Below are 22,028 nucleotides of genomic sequence, written 5' to 3' on the forward strand. Positions count from 1 at the left end.
GAAACCAGGAGGGAAACCTCCAGTACCTGCCAAGCTGTTCAGCAACAGCTCTCTCAATTACCTTGCCCAGATACGGAAAATTCGAAACTGATGCGATTTTAAGGCTGTGTTAGACCTCAGAGTTCAGGTCTCAGTTATTTCAGGGTGCTGTTGGCATCAAAATGAAAGCCACGCTGGTGCCCGGAGAGCTTGGCGAGGAAAAGGCCGGCCAGGAGGATGTCCTTGCAGAGCCTCTCCCCCTCCGGGCCTTTCGTGCTCTTCCTGCTTCTGTTTCCAAGGGAGGGAACAGCTCAGAAGCCAGTCCAGAGGGGCCCCCAAAAAGACCCCCATGGGTGCAGGCCATGCCCGGGGAGCCTGCTTGGCAGAGGGAGAGAGGGGGGAGATGGGTGCGCCCGGCTCGCCAAGAGTTAAAAGGAACTGAGCTGGATTTCTAGAGAGGACCGGGAATAAAGGGAGGAGGCTCCCCCTTTCTGCAAGGGGAGGGGGGCTGTTGTCTCTCTGCTCCGCAAGGGCTGCCTCAGTGGCGCCTTCTGGGATCCGGTGAGTCTCCTTTCTCGTTGGGGTGATGAGGGAGTCCCAGGGCTGCAGGGGAGAGTGCAGGGCAGCCAGGAGGGTCCTCCAAAGAAGACCCCACTGGGTGCCTGGCTCCTGAGAGAGAGAGAAGGGAGCCTGGGAAGCTCCGCTTTGCAAGGGTTCAAAGGAACAGCGCAGAAGGCCAACCACGAGAGCCATGGAGTCGTCATTATTAGGGACCCCCAAAGTCATCTAGCCCAACCCCTGGGACTCGAACCCAGGACCCTGAGATCAAAGAGACTCGTGTTCTACCAGCAGATCTCTCCTGTCTTATTCGGGTTTATTTCTGCAATTCACGTGGCTCCTCCTGGGTTCCTGAGAGAGAGAGAGAAAATGTGAGCTTGGTTTGCTCCAGCTTGCAAGGGTAAAAAGGAACTGAGATGCATTGCTAGAGTGGACAGGAAATAAAGGGAGCGAGGTCCTCCCGAGCCAAAGCCCCTCCCACTTTCCCAGGTTCCTCCCTGCAAGAGGGGGAAGGTGGCTTTCGTCTCCTCTGCAGGAGCCGCCTCAGTTTCCCTTCAGGGACCTGGTGAGTTTCCTCACTTTTCTGGCTTAGGGTGCATTGGGGGAGAAGTGGGGCGGGGGTGTCCCAGGGCTGCGGGGGCGGGTCCATGGGGAGCATGCGCAGTTCCTGCAGGGGGATCCCCAAGCCAGGGACAAGAGGTTCTGCCCCGCTTCCACTCTGCAAAACCAGGGAGGCTGCAAGTAGCAGGAGGTCTGCAACTCTCTTCTTCCTTAGCATCAAGACGCCGCTTGCTCCTGGGGGAGGGTCACTGAGTCAGGAAGTAAAGGGCATGCAAAGGAACCCCGATGGGATTGAGGAAACAGCCACGTTCATCAGCCCAGGTGGCAGCCAGATGGACACCTTTGGAGATAGAAATAAAAATTTGGTCTCTATGATAAAGTCCTTCCATGTCACAGTGCACAGTTAGACCCATTGAACCCCCTCTCACAGGAGGAAGGGATGGCCACCAAGCGAGATAGCTTTAGAAGAGGATGAGGCCAATTCAGGGAGGAGCAGTGGGTTAGCAATGGCTCCTGGCCCCCACAATTGGAGGCAGCCATGCTTCTGAATGCCAGCTGCTGGGAAGTGCAGGGGGAGAGAGTTGCCCTTGGGAGAGAACAGGAGGCTGGACTGTCTTCACCCTAAAGAAAAGCAGAGCCCAACCTGGTGGTAACAGAATAAAGGATGTAAGGAGGGAGCTGCGTTGACTGGGTGGGCACAGAGGAATGATGAGGGGAACCAGCTGGGGAAGGCGGCTCTGGGCCAGGGGAGGGGTTTGGGGGCAATGATGACTGGTCAGAGGGAGAAGACTGGGAGGAGGAGGTATCTGAAGCTGAAGAGGTAACAGGGCTCAGTGAGCAGGGAGAATCTGTGGCAGAGAGCAATCTAAACCCAGAGGCAGGAGAGTGGGATGAGGGAGGCCAAGAGGTAGGGATGATTCCAGCCCTGCCCACAAGTTATTTTGCCCCACCCACTTGGCTCTCGGGGGGGGGGGGGTTGGCCAGGTAAATATCTGACCCTCAGAATAAAGAAAGAGGGACCCACTGAAGGCGTCTTGAGAATATGGGAGATTCTAAGTGTTGGAACATGAGGCAGAAGCAGGAAAGAAATGTGGGTGGGAGAGACCCCCACTATTGCCTTGGGTCCCAGTGGTACTTAGCACAAACTCATCCATTCTGACTTCCTTCCTTCTTCTTCCTTCCTTTTTTTTAAAAAGAAAGATCAGTCTGAGTTGTGGTACAGTCCAGCCCTGGTTCCTAGAAAGACTCATCCATGTTTGCCCAGGGAACATTCACCCAATTGTGTATTCATTTTTATCAGAAAAAATGTATTTGCTTTTTAGGATTTGCTAAAACCACACATTAGGACAGACATAACTTTCAATTTCTTGGAGGTGTCCTGAGAACAGAGATGGATGAGGAAGACTCGGCTGGCACTGAAGCAGGAAGAGGCCATTCCATCCTAACTCATAGCCATGGAGGAATCTGGGGAAAGTCTGTCCAAAGGATCCTGGGTGATGAGGACGTCCTCCGCTCAGATGTGCAGAGCCAGCAGCTCGGGCGGCTTTTCTACCAGGAGGCCAAAGGACCCCGAGAGTTTTGCAACCAACTCTATCACCTTTGCTGTCGGTGGCTGAAGCCAGAAAGGCACACGAAAGCTGAGATCCTGGACCTGGTGATCTTGGAGCAGTTGTTGGCTCTCCTTCCTCCAGAGACAGAGAGCTGGGTGAGGGAATGTGGAGCACAGACCAGTTCCCAGGCAGTGGCCTTGGCCGAAGGATTCCTCCTGAGCCAGGCAGAGGAGAGAAAGCAGGCAGAGCAGCAGGTGAGAGAGACTTTCATCTGGATACTCCCAAGGGGCTCAAAACATGAGGGAGAGTATTCCCCAATTCTATACTAAATTGCCCATCCTTTGCCATTCCAGTTCTAATCTAATTCTTTTGAATGCTTGTTGCCCTTGCAGGGGAAGGATCTGTTTGCAGAAATCAGTCTTGATTCCTCTGAGGTAGACAGAACTCCGTTGGACTCCAGAGAGAGGCCACTGGGTAAGGAGGGAGGAGTTTTTTCTCTGGTCACATTTTGTGAATTCTTTTCATCTTTGGGGGGGAGGTCACAGGGGACCAAGAGCCCAGAGGAGGGGAGATGTATTTTTGCACAACTACAGTAATATTTGAAATGGGTGCAGTGCTGGAAATGTAATGAGAAGGAAGGAGATTTTTATCATATGTGGTGGAAATGCGAAAAAGTTAAAAGATTTTGGGAAATGATATATAATGAATTGAAAAAGATTCTTAAGTATACTTTTCCCAAAAAACCAGAGGCATTCTTATTAGAAATTATTGGACAAGAGATTGCAAAGGAGGACTATATAATATTTTTGTATGCGACAACCGCGGCTAGGACTTTATTAGCCCAAAAATGGAAAACTCAGGATTTACCGACGATTGAAGAGTGGCAGACAAAAATTATAGACTATGCCGGGCATGTCAAACCTGCGGCCCTCCAGATGTTTTGGACTACAATCCCCATCTTCCCCAACCACTGGTCCTGCTAGCTAGGGATCATGGGAGTTGTAGGCCAAAACATCTGGAGGGCCGCAGGTTTGACATGCCTGGCTATGCGGAACTAGCGAGACTGACTAGCAGGATCCGGAGCCAGGGGGAAACAAGGTTCCAAAAAGACTGGAGTAAATTTGTGGATTATATGGAAAAGAACTGTAGAAGTTTAAAGACACTTGCAGGACTGAAATAAATCCTACAAATTGATTTTAAATGGATGGAATAAAGGAACTGCGAGATAAGAGCTGAATAGAAAACCAAATGAGGGGAGGGAGGGAAGTCAAGCTCGGCAGAGCATTGAGAAGGAGAAATTTGGAAAGAATTGTTAAAAAGATAGTTGTGTGTGTTGTATTTGTTTTTGAATGTTTGTTTGTTTTGTTTATTGTTTTAAATGTGTTTATTTGGAAAATTTAATAAAATGCTTTATAAAAAAAATAAAAAAAATATTTGAAATGGGTACAAACATCCACATTTATGTGGCAACTCATACTTTTTTGAAGGCCCACTGTAGTTTTCTTTCTGAGTAAAGCATGCACGTACCTTTTTCTCTCGTAGCAAGACCTGTCTGTCCATCTTTTCTTGGTGGCGAAGGGGAAGCTGACATCACGGAACTGGATCAGGTAGGAGGAAGGAGCCATGTGGGGAAAGAGGATGTCGTGGACGGGTTGGACACAGAGGAATGGTGGAAGGAACCGCCAAGGAAAGAAGGGTTGAATGCTAAAATAGGCTTCTAAGCAGTTTATACACCATACCAAACAGTGGCCAGGATTCACATCATCAGTCGCAGAATGGGGCTTCCCCCCTCTCATCCCCATATTGTTGCCCCCCTGCGCACCTTGAAGTTGTCTATAGGGCATCAGGAGGGTCCTCCCCACCCATCAAGAGCAGCACAGAGGGACAGAAGAAAGGGGATCCTACCATGTGGCAAAAGGAAATGGTTGTTCACATGATTTGAAGAACATCAGGTTCTTAATGATCTCATGAAAATACACACTGAATAATTCCATTAAAACATCAAAATATGCATCCATAAAATGTGCAGAAAAAGATTCCCATTAAAACAGAACATTCATTAAGAGGCAGAAAACAATAGAGTAAAGTATAACAGTTCACCTTTATTTTGTCTAAGAGGACAACCTTTTTCTTTTAGGGTCCAGTGTGCTTTGATGATGTAGCTGTGTATTTCACAGACGAGGAGTGGGCGCTGCTGGATCCTAACCAGAGAGCTCTCCATAAGGAGGTTATGGAGGAGAATTGTGGGATCTTGGACTCTCTTGGTAAGATTCTCGGTTGCCTCATCCTACCTGCTTTGAAATTCAACACATCCCTCTATGGGAGGAGCCTCTGATATTTCGATGGGGCTCAACAGCAGCACCTGAGATTGTTGACTGTTTTCCCTGTGAATATTCTTCCTCCAGTTCTGCTTTTTCAAAGCATAAAACCCAGCCAGACGGGTGGGTTATAAATAATGAAATTATTATTATTATAATCATGCGTGTCCCCCTCCAAGATGGCCCCCCTTTCACTCTTGAAGGCCTGTCCTGTCTGTAGCCTCCCACAGCCACCCATTAAGATGAAGGGCCTCAGGAAAGCAGCCATTACTCCAGCAGGGCTGGGAACCATCTGGCCAGATGCAGAGGAGAAGAAGAAGGAAGACTGACTGCATTCCTTCCCCCTCAGACTCCATCCTTGTCCCCCCCCCCAATAGGGCCAGGGCCTCCAGAGTTGCATGGTGCTGAGGAGGGGGAAAGGAGCTCACCAGAAGACCCTCCTGTGGAGATAAGACCATCCTCACATATTTTTTTCCAGGTTCCTCTAAACTGCCCAGGGCATCTTAAATGTAGGCTTCAAGGTGATTCAAGAAGTAGCTTCTGTCAGATTTTTTGTTTCTGTTCTTGCTTCTTTCTGTCCCTGGTTGACTAAAGAGATGAGTGACATTGGAGATTCCACAGATGCCATGATTGGGCCAAACAGAATCCTTCCCAGAAAAATATCCAGATTTTTTGAATTTTGAATCTCAGGAAGTGAACCCTGTAGGAAGACCTCACATCTAACTCCCTTCAGTTCTTTCCCTGTCACAAGCATTAACCAACACTGCTCCATAATTTGCGGATCCATTGCTTCCTGAGGCTCTAATCTGTTTGTCACTTAGTTGCAGGTGGTGATGAATTGGAGATGAAGAATGAGGGAGACCACGAAAAAATCCATACAGTGGGGAAGTCATATCCATATTCAGAGTGTGGAGAGAACTTCAGTCAGAGCTCCCATTCCACTTCAAATCAAAGAAATCCCATTGAGAATAAACCCTATCAGTGCCCAGACTGTGGAAAGAGCTTTACTCGAAAGGACAGTTTCACTTCCCATCAGAGAATACATACAGGGGGGAAACCCTATCAGTGCTTGATATGTGGAAAGAACTTTGTTCAAAGAGGCCACCTCATGGCCCATCAAACAATTCATACAGGAGAGAAACCCTATCGGTGCCAAGAGTGTGGCAAGAGCTTCAGAAAAAAGGACAGTTTAACTACCCATCAGAGAATCCATACAGGGGAAGAACCTTATCAGTGCTTAGAATGTGGAATGAGATTCAGAGGTAAAAGCCAGCTCACAGTCCATCAGAGAAGTCATACAGGGGAGAAACCCTATCAGTGCCAAGAGTGTGGCAAGAACTTCAGTCACAGCTGCCTGCTCATTGTCCATCAAAGAACTCATACAGGGGAGAAACCCTATCAGTGCCAAGAGTGTGGAAAGAGCTTCAGTCGAAAGGACAGTTTCACTTCCCATCAGAGAATTCATACAGGGGGGAAACCCTATCAGTGCTTGGAATGTGGAAAGAGCTTCGTTCGAAAAGGCCACCTCATGGCCCATCAAACAATTCATACAGGAGATAGACCCTATCAGTGCCAAGAGTGTGGCAAGAGCTTCAGAAAAAAGGGCAGTTTAACTTCCCATCAGAGAATTCATACAGGGGAAAAACCCTATCAGTGCATGGAATGTGGCAAGAGCTTCATTCGAAGATGCCACCTCATGGTCCATCAAACAATTCATACAGGAGAGACACCCCATCAGTGCTTGGAATGTGGAAAGAGCTTCAGAAAAAAAGACAGTTTAACTTCCCATCAGAGAATTCATTCAGGGGAAAGACCTTATCAGTGCTTGGAATGTGGAAGGGGCTTCATTGACAGACGCCAGCTCACTGTCCACGAGAGGATTCATTCAGGGGAGAAACCCTACCAGTGCTTGCAATGTGGAAAGATTTTCACTTGGAAAATATGTTTCACTTCCCATCAGAGAAGTCATACAGGGGAGAAGCCATATCAGTGTTTCGAATGTGGAAAGAGCTTCGTTCGCAGAGGCCTTCTCAGTGTCCATAAAAGAATTCATACAGGGGAGAAGCCATATGAGTGCTTGGAATGTGGAAAGAAATTCACCCAGAGGGCCCATCTCACAACCCATCACAGAATTCATACAGGGGAGAAACCCTATGAGTGCTTGGAATGTGGAAAGAGATTCATTGAGAAGGCCAAACTCACAATCCATCAAAGAATTCACAGCGAGGGGAAACTATTTCAGTGCCAAGAATGTGGAGAGAGCTTCATACACCAGGCCCATCTCGTTTCCCATCAAAGAACTCACATTGGGGGCAAATTATAGTACTGGAGACTTTTTAGGAGACTTTAGTTTGTATGAGGTAAGGATTGTAGCTGGGTTCCTTGCCCCATCTGGTGCCCCATAGCTATTCCTAATACGTACCCAGAACTGTGACTTATAAGTTCTTGACCCAGACCTTTAATGCCTTCTTTACAGTTTCCTTTCTCTTGTCAGATCAAGATGAGCAGGTGACAGCAAAGGTTGCAAGGCTTTTAGCTGGGACAATTAGAATAAGATCCACTATTTGACTATTGACTCAGAACCCTAAAATGTGTTTTATATAATGGATTTTCATTTTTATTCTCTGTATATCGTATTGTTGTTTTATTGGTATGGCCGGTGGCTGACGCAAATAAAGATTTATTCATTCATTGAATATTTTCTTCATGTCATGCCCTGGGGTGAGGAATAAGAGTGATTTGGTGACACTGATGAGGTTGCTGTCCATGCTGAGCTTTCCTAGGAAGGATTTGGTGTGAAAATTGTGGTAGTTGAATGAATATTAGATATTATAGATTTTGATTCTGTTCGAAGTGTCCTAGTATTTATTGCATTTAGCCTTTTCGATAGAATGTATGAGGCTTGATTTGTGTATGCCTGCATTTTGTAATCCGCATGCCACCCTCCTGCATTGTGTAAAGCTGTGATGTGTACATTGCCTACCACTTCCAGCCTTATCTGACCCTAGAAGGGCAGGTGATGTTTTGGGAAAGAGGGAGGAGTTGAGCAACCACCAGGGTTATATTGTGACATCTAAAGGACACTAGACAAATAAAGTTTATTTGATATACAGCGGAACCTTGTTTTTTTAGTGTCTTCGAAGCTGAACGTTTCGGTTTTCGAATACTGCAAACTGGGAAGTAATTGCCTCCGTTTTCGAATGCACTTCAGATGTCGAACATCTTCCACTGCATGTTTTTCAATTTTTTTCCTTTGCACCTCAGTTTTTCAAATGTCTTCTGTAACGGATTATAGTTCTACATGGTGATACCAATAGTTATACGTAAGTTTATCTAGAGGTTCCACATATCACAAGAAGGGTTGTCTTTGCCTATAGCATTTTGTCATAGTGAGAAATGAAGGACGAAGAGGATAAATCAATAATGATTAGATGGGCACAAGACTTTGGACATAATCTACAATTTGACGACTGGGAAAAGCTATGGAAAGTAATATTGAAATTTACACATTGTTCTTTGTTGAAGGAAAAATATATGAAAATGATGTATAGATGGTATATTACACCAGTCCAAAAATGTATAAAACTGGGAACAAGATGTGTTGGAAATGTAAAGAAAAAGAAGGGACTTTTTACCATATGTGATAGGAATGTAAGAGAAGTTAAAAAATATTGGGAAATGATGTGTAATGAATTGAAAAAAATGTTTAAAAGGACTTTTGTTAAAAAGCCGGAAGCCTTTTTATTAGGGATTTTAGGACAACACATACCAAAGAAGACTAAGAATTTATTTATGTATGCTACAACTGCGGCAAGAATTTTGCTAGCACAATAATGGAAGAAAGAAGAAATACTAATGAAGGAACAATGGCAAGAAAAATTGATGAGCTATGTGGAACTGGCAAAATTAACATACAAACTTTGTTAAAAGGACAATCGAGACTTTAAGCAAGAATGGGAACTTTTTACAAGTTATCTGAAGAAACAACAAAGAGACTTAGACTCACTGGCAGGATTTGAATAAACATACTGTACACAAATTGTATTAGTATAATATAAACTTGAACATTATAAAAATAACAGTTACAATTGTAAAACATGCAGAAACAATATAGATCTATAAAACAGTTATGGGAGCTGGGGGAAGTCCTGGGGGGAGGGGGAATGGGAAAAATGGGGGGGGAGGTATTTGTAATGTTGAGAATTGGTATGGATTTAAGATGCTTTCAATAAATTTATTTTAAAAAACCAAGAAGGGTTGTCTTTATTTGGGAAAGTAGCAAACACTAAAAGGAAAATGCTTTGTTAGAAAGAAAAAATAAGATAGTAATACCAAAGGAAATGGGGTTGGGAAGAGGTTGATGCAGTTTAAAGGCAGTGTTTGACCTCAGAGTTCAGGTCTCAGTCCTTTCAGGGTGCAGTTGGCATCAAATTGAGAATAAGAATTTATTATTTCTACCCCGCCCATTTGGCTGGGTTTCCCCAGCCACTCTGGGTGGCTTCCAACAGAAGGTTAAAAAGGTAAAGGTAAAGAGACCCCTGATCATTAGGTCCAGTTATGGACGACTCTGGGTTTTGCGGCGCTCATCTCGCTTTACTGGCCGAGGAAGCCGGTGTATAGCTTCTGGGTCATGTGCGCAGCATGACTAAGCCGCTTCTGGCGAACCAGAGCAGTGCACAGAAACACCGTTTACCTTCCCGTCTGAGTGGTACCTATTTATCTACTTGCACTTTGACGTGCTTTTGAATTGCTAGGTTGGCAGGAGATTCCCGTCACGGAGATTCAAACCGCTGACCTTCTGATCGGCAAGCCCTAGTCTCTGTGGTTTAACCCACAGCGCCACCCGCATCCCTGTAACAGAAGGTTAAAAATACATTAAAACATCAGTCATTAAAAACTTCCCAAAACAGGGCTGCCTTCAGATTTCTTCTATATGTCATGTTGTTTTTGTTGTCGTTTAGTCATGTCCGACTCTTCATGACCCCATGGACCAGAGCACGCCAGGCACCCCAGTCTTCCACTGCCTCCTGCAGTTTGTCAAATTCATGTTGGTAGTTTCGATAACACTGTCCAGCCATCTCGTCCTCTGTCGTCCCCTTCTCCTTGTGCCCTCCATCTTTCCCGACATCAGGGTCTTTTCCAGGGAGTCTTCTCTTCTCATTAGGTGGCCAAAGTATTGGACCCTCAGCTTCAGGATCTGTCCTTCCAGTGAGCACAGAGCTGATTTCCTTCAGAATGGATAGGTTTGATCTTCTTGCAGTCCATGGGACTCTCAAGAGTCTCCTCCAGCACCATGATTCAAAAGCATCAATTCTTTGGCGATCAGCCTTCTTTATGGTCCAGCTCTCACTTCCATACATCACTACTGGGAAAACCATAGCTTTAACTATATAGATCAGGCATCCCCAAACTTCGGCCCTCCAGATGTTTTGGACTACAATTCCCATCACCCCTGATCACTGGTCCTGTTAGCTAGGGGTCATGGGAGTTGTAGGCCAAAACATCTGGAGGGCCGAAGTTTGGGGATGCCTGATACAGATTTTTGTTGGCAAGGTGATGTCTCTGCTTTTTAAGATGCTGTCTAGGTTTGTCATCGCTTTTCTCCCAGGAAGCAGGTGTTTTTTAAATTTCTTGACTGCTTTCACCATCTGCAGTGATCATGGAGCCCAAGAAGGTAAAATCTGTCACTGCCTCCATTTCTTCCCCTTCTATTTGCCAGGGTGTGATGGGATCCATGGCCATGATCTTAGGTTTTTTTTTATATTGAGCTGTCATCAAAGTTGTGTCATCTGCATAACCGAGGTTGTTGATATTTCTTCCGGCAATCTTAATTCCAGTTTGGGATTCATCCAGTCCAGCCTTTCACATGATGTATTCTGCATATACCTAAGTTAAATAAGCAGGGAGACCATATACAGACAGACTTGTACCCCTTTCCCAATTTTGAACCAATCCTGTTCTAACAGTTGTCCCACATAGAGATTTCTCAAGAGACAGATAAGGTGGTCAGGCACTCCCATTTCTTTAAGAACCCCCCATTTGACACAGTCAAATGCTTTCGTGTAATCAATGAAGCAGAAGCAGGGCCGGACCTACGGAAAAGGGCAGGAAACGCCATCTCCTGGCCTGGCCGCCTCCGTGGGCTCCTCCTGGGCCTGCCTGGCCATGGTGTGTGTGTGTGTGTGTGTGTGTGTGTGTGTAATCCAGCTGCCCTCAAACTCTTCCCAGCCCCAGACAATGGGGGGGGGGGGTGAACGACAAGCTGGGAGGCGAAGCAGCCAAGAGGGAAACTCAGGGAAACTGGCAACTGTTTCTCTCAGACACACGAAGACCCTGGCTGTCTCCAGAAGGGGAGTCATCCCCATCTAATAAAAGACACTATGAATTGAAAGTGGATGCCCTATGTACAGTCATACCTCGGTTTAAGTACGCTTCGGTTTGAGTACTTTCAGTTTAAGTACTCCGTGGACCTGTCTGGAATGGATTAATCCACTTTCCATTACTTTCAATGGGAAAGTTCACTTCTGGTTAAGTACGCTTCAGGTTAAGTATGCTTCAGGTTAAGTACAGACTTCCGGAACCAGTTACACTCATACTTCGGGTTAAGTACGCTTCAGGTTGAGTACTCCGCAGACCCATCTGGAACAGATTAATCCACTTTCCATTACTTTCAATGGGAAAGTTCGCTTCAGGTTAAGTACGCTTCAAGTTAAGTACAGACTTCCAGAACCAATTGTGTACTTAAATCGAGGTACCACTGTACTTTTGGGGTGAGCTGGCCTGACCAAAAACCCCTCACAGCTATGGGCAAAGGCTGGCTGGGGTTGGCTGAGCTGGGGGGCCTCCCAGCCTGATCCACTGGAGGGGCAGCCACCTCACTCTGAGCCCCCATCATTTCCGGGAAGGGGTTGGGTGAAAGCCGAGGGCAGGCTCCCTCAGAAAATGGTGGCCTCTCCTTCCTCAGAGGTCTGCTTGCTTGTTTGTATTTTAAGAAATATTGTCCAAAGATATACAAAAGTTCACACCAAATACGAAGTATCTTTTAATGATACAGCAGAATAAAAGTGCTTTTACGATCTACAGTAATCTTTTTTAAAAAAAGGAACAGTAGCAAAAATAAGAAAGAAAAGAAAGGGGGAAAGAAACAGAAGAGAGAGAAAAAAGAAATAAAATTGGAGGGGGGATTAAAAGACTTCTGGTTCTCTGTCCTGCAGCTAAATACAGTATCCACTCATTAATGTCCAACTATTTTATTATCTAAAAGCCAGTGATTTTTTTCAATCTTCAAATCCAGGTGTCACAAGTTCATTTTCTCTTTCATGCAAAAAGTCCATAAGGAGATTCGAAACCTTAGTAAATGTCAATAATGATTTTTCTCTAATTAAACACATTAGCTTTGCCATCTCACCTAAGTCCAATAATTTTCTCAACCATTTCTCTACAGTAGGTAGAGCTCCATCTTGCCATGTTTGTGCATATAACAACCTCGCTGCTGTAATCATATATTGGAATAATCTTCTACAGTCCTTTTCCAGATGTGCTTCCTTGGAGGTTTTTAAGTAGAGGTTGGATGGCCATCTGTCAGGGGTGCAATTCTTGCATTGCAGGGGGTTGGACTAGATGATCCTTGAAGTGCCTTCCAACTCTGCAATTCTATGAGACTATGAAAGCACAGAGCAGGGTTTAGTTCCGCTGCAGGGAGAAAGGCTTCGGCCACGAAGAGCTCACCTCTTTCTGGAATTTTAAGGTGTCATAAATAAGACGCATGTTCCTAAGTGCACAAGGTAAACATACTGTGTTTCTCATATTATAAGACACGTCTTATATTTATTTTTTCCTTAAAAACACACACTATGGCTTATTTTCAAGGGATGTCTTATTTTTTTCCTCCTCCTCCTGCCACGGCTGGCATTGCTGCTGCACCTATCACTATGTCTTATTTTTTGGGGTATGGCTTATATTCCTTGAATGCTTAAAAATCCTGCTATGGCTTATTTTATGGGTATGTCTTAAAATATGAGAAACAGGGTACATGTGCATAAACCACATGTCTGAAATGGTACATGAGAGCAAGACCAAGGCCATCTTTAGCCCCCAGTTCAACTCTAACCCCCCCCCTTTAAAGCAGGTAGAAGGAAATTCTTGACAAAACCTTTCCCATTAGGTGGAGTTCTTTTCACTTACTAATCCCTCAAATCCACTAATAGACAAACTTCTCACCAACCCCCCAAATTTGTTCCAATTAGTTCCTGCCTCCACTCATTCTTCTCTGGCAGATAATGAACCTAGGGGGATACTGGGTCCCTTAATGGGGAGTTGGGCTGTACAACCCAACCCCCAAATTTTGTCTAATATCAGACTCAAGGAAGAAGCCACGGGCAGAGTCTCCCTCTTCAGCAGAGGCCTACCTAGGCTCCCTTGCACCCGGGGAAAGGAGCTGGGATACTCAGGGATAGAAGGGGGGGAGGCTTTGGCCTGCGATGCTCACTCTTCTCCCCTACAACAAAAGTGGGGGGCGGAAGTTAACTTGGGGCTTAGCCACACTTCCTCTTGGCCACTGCTTTCCCCTGGGGGAAACCACTCTCTGTCAGTGCAAACGACAATTTGGATTTCCCCCGGATAGCCATTTCTGCCAAATTATCGCTAAAGAGCAGTTTTTTTCCCTAGGAAAGGGGTGGGGGGCAAGGAAGAAACAAGGCACAGCACAAGTTTGGAGGAGCTGTCGGCTCCACAGCCTATTTTAAGATACACATTGATCCATAGGAAGCTGCCTCATACTGAGATCATTCATCCACCTAGCTCAGTATTGTCTAAACGGACTGGCAGCCATAGTTCTCCAGGGTAGGAACCTCTCCTAGCCCCACCTGGTGACACCATTGGGGATTGAACCTGAGACAACGGCATGCCAAGTAAGATGCTCTACCTATGGCCGTTCCCATTTAATGTCAGGTGCCAGTTTGGAAAGACCCCACATATAAACTGCAGGGATGGCTAAGTTGGGGCTAGAGATCTTTTGCTTTTCAGTCACACAACACATGCTCTGAAGGTGGTGTGTGCGTGTGGAGATAAAGGAAGAACTCCCACCTCCTTACAGACGTTCACATGAAGAACCAAACTTTTGGCGAGAGGTCGTCTTCATTCCCATCCATGGGCACTGGAGCCTCCTCAAGTGAGGGCTGCCTCTTAAGACTCAACGTGTGGGACCCCGATCCTGGCGCTGCAGTACAGAATGGTCATATCTCAGGGGTCCTTTGCTAGTGCCCCCCCACGTCCCGGTTTCACATTGGCAGGAAAGCATTTGTTAGCACATAAAAAAGTGCTGTTGGGGACCCCCTCGGTGGAGTCGGTTCCCTCCTCCCACCTCCATAACAGAACCTTCTCGACTTGGCAACTTTGGAACCAAGTGACTGTTGCATCATCTCTCGTTCCGGAGTCAGGCCGGGGTTCTCTTGGCTCCAGGGCGCGGCTGAACCTCTCTTTGCAAGAAGCCACGTTGCACCCGTGTTTCTGAGCTTGGGCGAGCCCAGAACGATGGTCACAATCGAGTCGGAATCGGACTTCTACGACGTGTTTGAGATCCTGGGGAAGGGCACCTTCGGGGAAGTGGTGAAGAGCTGGAAGCGCAGCACAGGCGAGATGGTGGCCATCAAGATCCTAAAGAACGACTCCTACCGGAGCAGGATCATCAAGAATGAGCTGAAGCTTCTGCAGACCATGTCCGAGGTGGACTCAGAGGAGTCCCACATCGTCCAGTTCCACGAGTTCTTCCACGACGAGCTCAAGTTCTACCTGGTCTTCGAGCTGCTGGAGCAAAACCTCTTTGACTTCCAGAAGGAGCACAACTTTTCCCCGCTGCCCGTCCGGCACATCCGGACAGTGACCATACAGGTGTTGAGGGCCCTGGCTAAGCTGAAGGAGCTCTCCATCATCCACGCAGACCTGAAGCCCGAAAACATCATGCTGGTGGACCAAGTTAGGTACCCTTTCCGAGTCAAGGTGATCGACTTTGGCTCAGCCAGCATCTTCAACGAGGTGCGCTACGTCAAGGAGCCCTACATCCAGTCCCGCTTCTACCGGGCGCCCGAGATCCTGCTGGGCCTGCCCTTCTGCGAGAAGGTGGATGTCTGGTCCTTGGGCTGTGTGATGGCCGAGCTGCACCTGGGCTGGCCCCTCTACCCTGGCAACAACGAGTATGACCAGATCCGGTACATCTGCGAGACACAGGGGATGCCTAGGCCTGCCCTGCTCAACGCAGCCAGAAAGGCTCACCTTTTCTTCAAGAGGAGCCAGCACCCCGAGGTGGTCAACTCCTGGCAGCTGAAGACCCCGGCAGAGTACCTGGCCGACACCAAGGTGAAGTCAGTGGAGAGGAGGAAGTACGTGCTCAAGTCCCTGGACCAGATGGAGACGGTCAACGTCCACAGGATGATCTACCCGGACACGGAGGCCCTGGCCGAGTACTTCGACCTGCGCAGCATGGTGGAGCTCATCAAGCGCATGCTGACCTGGGATTCACACGAGCGCATCACGCCCAGCGCTGCCCTGAAGCACCCGTATGTCTCCACCCAGCCGCTGAAGCAGAACTATGACCTTACCCAGTACTACCAGTTCTGCCTGCGCAGCCTCCACGAGTCGCTGCCCAGCCACGGCAAGACCGAGGAGGAGGCGCAGCTCTACGGTGCCATGGAAGAAGAGCGTTTCTACTCAGCGCGCGACAGTTTCCAGGAGGAGAACAGCGCCCATGGCATCCAGAGGACCACCAGCCAGATGGATGACCTCAGCATCGCCGAGGCCGGCCAGGAGGCACCCCTGAAGGTGTGGGGAGAAGGGCCCAGTGGGGGGCTGTATGAGCCGACCCACCCTGGGCCCCCGGAGGCGGCATCCGGCCGGCGCAAGCCTGTCCTGCAGAGCCTACGCTTGCGCCAGGAGCAACCGCAGCAAGAGCCCATCCCGGCCTACTACCGGAACCGCCGCGGCAGCCCCCGGCACCGCAAGGTATCCCACCATGCCAAGCCAGACCCCACCTTTGAGAACCTGATCCTGCTGGGGCAATACTCCCCCGAGGAGCCCCCCACGTGGGAGAAGGAAAGCAACACCAGCACAGCCTCCCTGCCAGAGTCCAACGCCAGGGAAGACCCCGGCTACCCCAAGGGCTTGGTGCTTTCGCCCACCACTCAGGTAACGAGGGCTGGGGAGAAGGGGCCACAGCAGGGTGGGGGGACTGATGTGGGGATCTCAGAGGAGCCGTGAGCCCAACAGTTGAGGCAAGGGATGGGTCTCGGCTGAAGATGGGTCTTGGGGAAGAGTCATGGTTCAGGGCAGGGCATCTGCGTTGCAGGTTCAATCACCGAAAGCATCTCTGGGTAGGGCTGGGAGAATCACAGAATTGTAGAGTTGGAAGGGACCCCGAGGGTCATCTAGTCCAACCTGCTGCAATGCAAGCATCTCATCCATGACAAATGGCCACCCAACCTCTGGTTAAAAGCCTCCAAGGAAGGAGAGTCCACCACCTCTCATGGGAGTCCATTCCACTGTTGAGAACCAACCCCAGGGGGCTATGGCTGCCAGTCCGTATGGACAATACTGCTTAAGATGGGCCAAAATGGCCTGACTCCCCTGTGTACCAAAGAAAGAGTCCAAGGCGTGTCCCCAAGTGTTGGAACTGGGCGACCACCAAGCCTCCGGGGCAACTTCCGCAGTGGGCTAAGCCAGGAGAGGGTGCACCTGTGGGTGAAGTAGGAAGGAAGGGTCTTCAGGGATCCATAAGGTGCTGGAAGGTCTCTTGGAAACTCTGAAAAGAAGGACACCAAGAACTCTGGCCAGAAATTTCAATGTTAGGAATAAATCCTACTCGTGAGTTACAGTCAAAAAAGGTATGTATTCTGGTAAGACTAACAGTCTTGAAGAGAACAAATGAATACAAACAAGGAATGAGCTTCAAGTTCACTAGAGTGTATGTAGTTTGAAATAAATGTTACAACTTAGAAAATGATAGTACATTACGGTGTAACGACACAAAAGGCATCAACTAATAATGTCCGTAAATATCAGTAGATACCTCATAAATTATGTAAGGGACCAAATGCTATATAATGCTATGTCATACTATAAAACTTAAGCCATGCCGATTGAGAATTTTGATGTAATCTATGTATTATTTGTTATTATTTGATATTTTTGATATTACCAGCTGATGAAGACGTTCACATCAAAACAGGGCCCTGTCTGTCCTGGGTTCTTCTACTGAATCGACTTGGCATTCCGGCTCTATATAAAACGACCCTTTTGAACACTTTTGGAATCGGACTGATATTTACGGATATTATTAGTTGATATCTTTTGTGTCGTTACACTGTAATGTACTATTATTTTCTAAGTTGTAACATTTATTTCAAACTACATACAATCTAGTGAACTTGAAGCTCATTCCTTGTTTGTATTCATTTGTTCTCTTCAAGACTGTTAGTCTTACCAGAATACATACTTTATTTGACTGTAACTCACGAGTAGGATTTATTCCTAACACTGAAATTTCTGGCCAGAGTTCTTGGTGTCCTTCTGTTCTAACGAGAACTCTTGGAAACTCTGGCAATACTTTAGTTACCAGGGCTAGGCTCCCTCCCCCTCCACCCAGATAGAAAAATGAGGCTGCCCACCTGCTCTCAGACCAACAGTGACTCCTTTTGCCCTCTGTATTGCTTTGCTGCTTTCCACACATGCCCCCTTGGTTCCACGAACTTAATAATAATAATAATAATAATAATAATAAAAATAAATTTTTATTTATACCCCGCCCTCCCCAGTCAAAACCGGGCTCAGGGCGGCTCACACCAATAAAATTACAATAAAACATAAAAAGCAATTAATTAAAATACAGATTAAAATACAGTATTAAAATGCAGCCTGATTTTAAGTAGTCCATAAATCCAAGCCACGAGGGAGGAAAACACAGGGGTCAGACTAAGTTCAACCCAAAGGCCAGGCGGAACAGCTCTGTCTTGCAGGCCCTGCGGAAAGATGACAAATCCCGCAGGGCCCTGGTCTCCTGTGAAAGAGCGTTCCACCAAGTTGGGGCCAATACTGAAAAGGCCCTGGCCCTAGTGGAGGCCAATCTAGCCACCTTATGGCTTGGGATCTCCAGAGTATTGTTGTTTGTGGACCTTAAGGTTCTCCGCGGGGCATATTTCTCTCCAGTGCCCCCTACCCCACCCTATTAGAAGCATTATTCAGACCAGCGCTTGGCATGACCCACCAAGGAAGGCAGCATCGCCATAAAAATTATAAACATTCACAATTTATTCAAAAGCCACTTACAACTATTTAGCTGAATTAATTCAGCAAAACTGATTAACTTGGTCCAGAGATGCCTGATTTTCAAAATCTGACAGTCCTTTGGCAAGAGTCTTGTGTACCACATTCAGCAAATTCAGTCAAATCCTAACACGATGGATGGATGATATCAGTGTCTGGTTTAAAGACCCTTAGCAGGAGCCGTAAATCACCACCTCCAGCACCTCCCTGCCACCCATTTGCCTCTTAGCACCCCCACTAAGTAATTCCACTGTCTCCCCAGAGGGTGGGACCACTCCCTCCCTCTGGGAACTGTTGGTCTAGATCTTTCCTGCCTTCCAGACAAGCTTGAGCCAGGAGGAGCCTAACATTAAAATGCCAGGGTGAAGGAAGAGCACAAAGTCAGGGTGGTTTGAAGGTGCAGGGGTCCCCCTCCCTCAAGGTCTCCTTTCATGGCATGGGAAGAGCAAGGTAAAGGGGGGGATCTGCACTTTTCAGAGCTTGGTTGTCAATAGTTGCTCCCCACAGAAACAACTTGCCAGCCGCTTGCAGGACTCCGACCTCCCTCTCCCACTGCAAACACAACAGGGCAAGGGGGATTCCCAGCCTGTCTCCACTTTCTGCTTGGCGCATGGTGATTGCAGCACAGACATGCTCCTTGCCAACCTGCCAGGACCATAGCTTCACTCGCCTTGTTGCGGTTTTGGCTTGGAGGCCAGTGCTACCTTGACAGCAGCTGCTCAGAAGCCTGGAAATGAGGGTTAGGTGCCAACAGCCAGGGGTGGCGTTGTGGTTAGGAGTGTTGGGCTAGGACCTGGGAGAAACCAGGGCTCAAATTCCACCCCCACAACTCGGCCATGATGCTCACTGGGTGTGATCTGGGGCCAGCCACTGTCTCTCTCAGCCTTGCAGAGTTGTTGTGGAGATTAAATGGAGGGGAGAACAATGAACATCACATTGAGCTCCCTGGAGGAAAGATGGGCTAGTAAATGAGTGAATGAGGCTTGTGGGTAAATGGCAGAGAAAATTATGTGAAGATGAAAATAAATGGGGGTGCAGTGGGGAGTGAAGCCTGACATCAAAATATTCAGCAGGGGAAAGCAGAATTTCTCCATCCCTCGGCGATGGTGAAAAGGACACAGCTGTCTTATTATCACAAAATCCAGGTGAGATTCAGGTCACAGCGCCAGGTGTGGGGTGAAACCATTCCGCCTACTCCAGTGAACCACTGGCTACTCCTGGGTCTTGTGGGGAGAGAATTTTGTGCCAGCTTTGTGCTGCAGCAGCGAAAGAGGCAAAGCCCAACCTCTGGGAAGAGATGCAGAGTGAAACAGTATCTTGCTTCTGTGAGCTGTGCATGGGCTTAGGCACATCAGGAAACGGGTTGTAGTTCCAACTTCCCAGTGGATATAGCAGAGCTGGGGAAAAGGGCCAACTGCCTTACTCCCCACCTCCAAAAAAGGGACAGATAAACCAACAGGCATGATAAGGTGGGGGAATCTGTAATAGGGGATAATACGAGAAAAGGTTAGGGAGGAGGGAGAGAATATTATTATTATAGAAAGGTTGCAGTGCTTGGGACTTAAATTTAGAGAAAACATAAGTGAAAGAAGCTTCTAAAACTATTCATGCTGTGGGGAAAATTCATAATGCTAGATCAGGCATCCCCAAACTTCGGCCCTCCAGATGTTTTGGCCTACAACTCCCATGATCCCTAGCTAACAGGACCAGTGGTCGGGGAAGATGGGAATTGTAGTCCAAAACATCTGGAGGGCTGAAGTTTGGGGAAGCCTGTGCTAGATAGAACTCCTGGACAGAGGTTGGATAGCCACCGGTCAGGGATTCTGTAGCTGTGATTCCAGCATTGCAGCGGGTTGGACTAGATGACCCCCTTGGGGACCCCTTCCAACTCTACAATTCTATATAGCAATTATCTCCAATCACCTAGAGCTACTGCTTCACAAGTGCCCTGAAACATATCCTGGGGCTGCTCCCATGAATGCAGCACAAAACACAGAACCACAGAACAGCAGAGCTGGAAGGGGACCCCCCATAGCCACCTAGCTTGCAGGGAACCAGGGGCTGGTGTTGGACGTGGGTCCGGTAACGCGGTGCCATCTTTCTCTTTGGCAGAGAGCGCAGCCAGAGGTGTACGAGCCAGCCGCCCAGCTGCCTGGGCCCACCAGCTGGCTGCCGAAGGAGAACTGGCTGGCAGAGCATGGCATGGAGAGGGGCCCCCTCAAGGCAGTGCTGCACGCTTCCCGGAACCGCCACCAGCTGCAGCCGTACCTGCAACACATCGCCAGCCACCACTGACCCCGCGGGCCCTCCCCACCCCCCCACCCCGGACGAGGGCAGGCGCAGCAGAGAGATGGCCCCAGCCGGGGGCCCTCGAAACAGATTCCTTTGTAGCCACTAAATATATAGACTGTTCCTCGCTGCCCAAAGCTACTTGCTTTAATAAAAGCCACCTTACTCTTACCGAACTATGCGGAGCCCTGATGGCAGTGCGAAAAGGTGCACCAGGCTGGATGGGGCGGGGCGGGGCGGGGGGGGGAATCCCCTCTATTCCCTGAGCAAAAAGGCCTGCCAGTCTGTCTTGGCAAACTGCAGCCTGGGCCCCCCGCCTCTGTCCTCCCAGCAGCGCCAGATGCACACAAACACACTTGACCACAGCAATAATAAACTCTTTATCCAATTGCAGAAGGCGTTGATGGCACATTTGTCTAGGGACTGGTCCACGCCCTACCCAGACCAATGCATGGCTCCCCACCCTGGGCGATGGAAGGGTCTCAGTCCCACTGGGCAGCTTCTGCTTTTTAGGCCAGCCACTTCCTTGTGGGCCCCATCAGCCCATCTGCTAGCTGGGTGCTCATTTCCCCCACCCTCGCCCCACGGTGGTTCAGACCGGCACAGCTCCTTGTGGGGCTGCCCATGGGGTTTGTGACCAAAGGGATTGTGCAACAGAGGCTTCTCGCACCCGCTGCATTGCCCCACTTGCAACACAACATCCCTGCAGGGCTACCAGGCTCATTCTCTTGCAGCCCCAGGTGGGAGGGAACCTGGGACGAAGGGATTACTTTCTAAAGGTCCTGAGGCAGGGCACCCAGCACTCCTCCGTTCAACCCACACCCCTGCGGTTTACTTGGGAGTGTAGAAGCACCCCACACTCTCTCCCATATCTCAGAAGGGTATGATGGTCACTTACAACTCCAGTCCTGAATTCCTAGTAGTGGTCGCCTGAATGCCAGGCAATCCTAAAACCCTGAGGGTGGCCACCGCACACACATTTCAGCCTTAAATTCAGGCACTTGCTCGGGAATAAAAGGGAAGGGAAGGGGGAAGCAGGCAGAAGGGAAAGGCAGAATATGAAATAACCTGAGCACTGTCTGTGCCTCTGCAATGGAACAAATCCAAGCCAACTACACTCCTTGTTCAAGTATCAGCAAGATGGGTTGACTTCAGTTTTTATTTACAGGTAGGTATAGCCGTGTTGGTCTGCCGTAGTCAAAACAAAATTAAAAAAATTCCTTCCAGTAGCACCTTAGAGACCAACTAAGTTTGTCATTGCATGCACACAAAAGCTCATACCAATGACAAACTTAGTTGGTCTCTAAGGTGCTACTGGAAGGAATTTTTTTAGTTTCAGTTTTTATTGTTGGACATTTTATTATATTTTTATGTTTTGCTGGAAGCTGTTCAGAGTGGCTGGGGAACAGATAATAAAATTATTAATAATATTATTATGGAAGATCCTGCCTTGGATCCCTGA

General features: G+C 48.0%; 2 protein-coding genes across 6 annotated transcripts; both read left to right on the forward strand.

Annotated features, from left to right (window-relative positions):
• Window positions 1–492: 492 nt before the first annotated feature.
• Window positions 493–8,077, forward strand: ZNF569 (zinc finger protein 569). 5 transcript variants are annotated; one of them, XM_035119494.3, is made up of 6 exons: window positions 493–1,102; window positions 2,421–2,902; window positions 3,041–3,122; window positions 4,191–4,255; window positions 4,786–4,912; window positions 5,788–8,077. In XM_035119494.3, exons 2-6 carry the CDS (start codon window positions 2,489–2,491, stop codon window positions 7,287–7,289), a joined length of 2,190 nt encoding a protein of 729 aa, XP_034975385.2. In that variant the 5' UTR covers window positions 493–1,102; window positions 2,421–2,488; the 3' UTR covers window positions 7,290–8,077. The 5 variants fall into 5 exon arrangements, with proteins under 5 accessions (XP_034975385.2, XP_088528902.1, XP_088528901.1 ...); XM_088672776.1 differs by having other exon boundaries at window positions 5,794–8,077; XM_088672775.1 differs by having other exon boundaries at window positions 514–540.
• Window positions 8,078–14,445: 6,368 nt separating this feature from the next.
• Window positions 14,446–20,702, forward strand: HIPK4 (homeodomain interacting protein kinase 4). The gene is made up of 2 exons (XM_035119497.3): window positions 14,446–16,144; window positions 20,390–20,702. Exons 1-2 carry the CDS (start codon window positions 14,498–14,500, stop codon window positions 20,570–20,572), a joined length of 1,830 nt encoding a protein of 609 aa, XP_034975388.1. The 5' UTR covers window positions 14,446–14,497; the 3' UTR covers window positions 20,573–20,702.
• The last annotated feature ends 1,326 nt before the right edge of the window (window positions 20,703–22,028 follow it).

Source organism: Zootoca vivipara, chromosome 6 (genome assembly GCF_965207765.1).
Source record: "Zootoca vivipara chromosome 6, rZooViv2.hap1.1, whole genome shotgun sequence".
Lineage (NCBI taxonomy): Eukaryota > Metazoa > Chordata > Lepidosauria > Squamata > Lacertidae > Zootoca > Zootoca vivipara.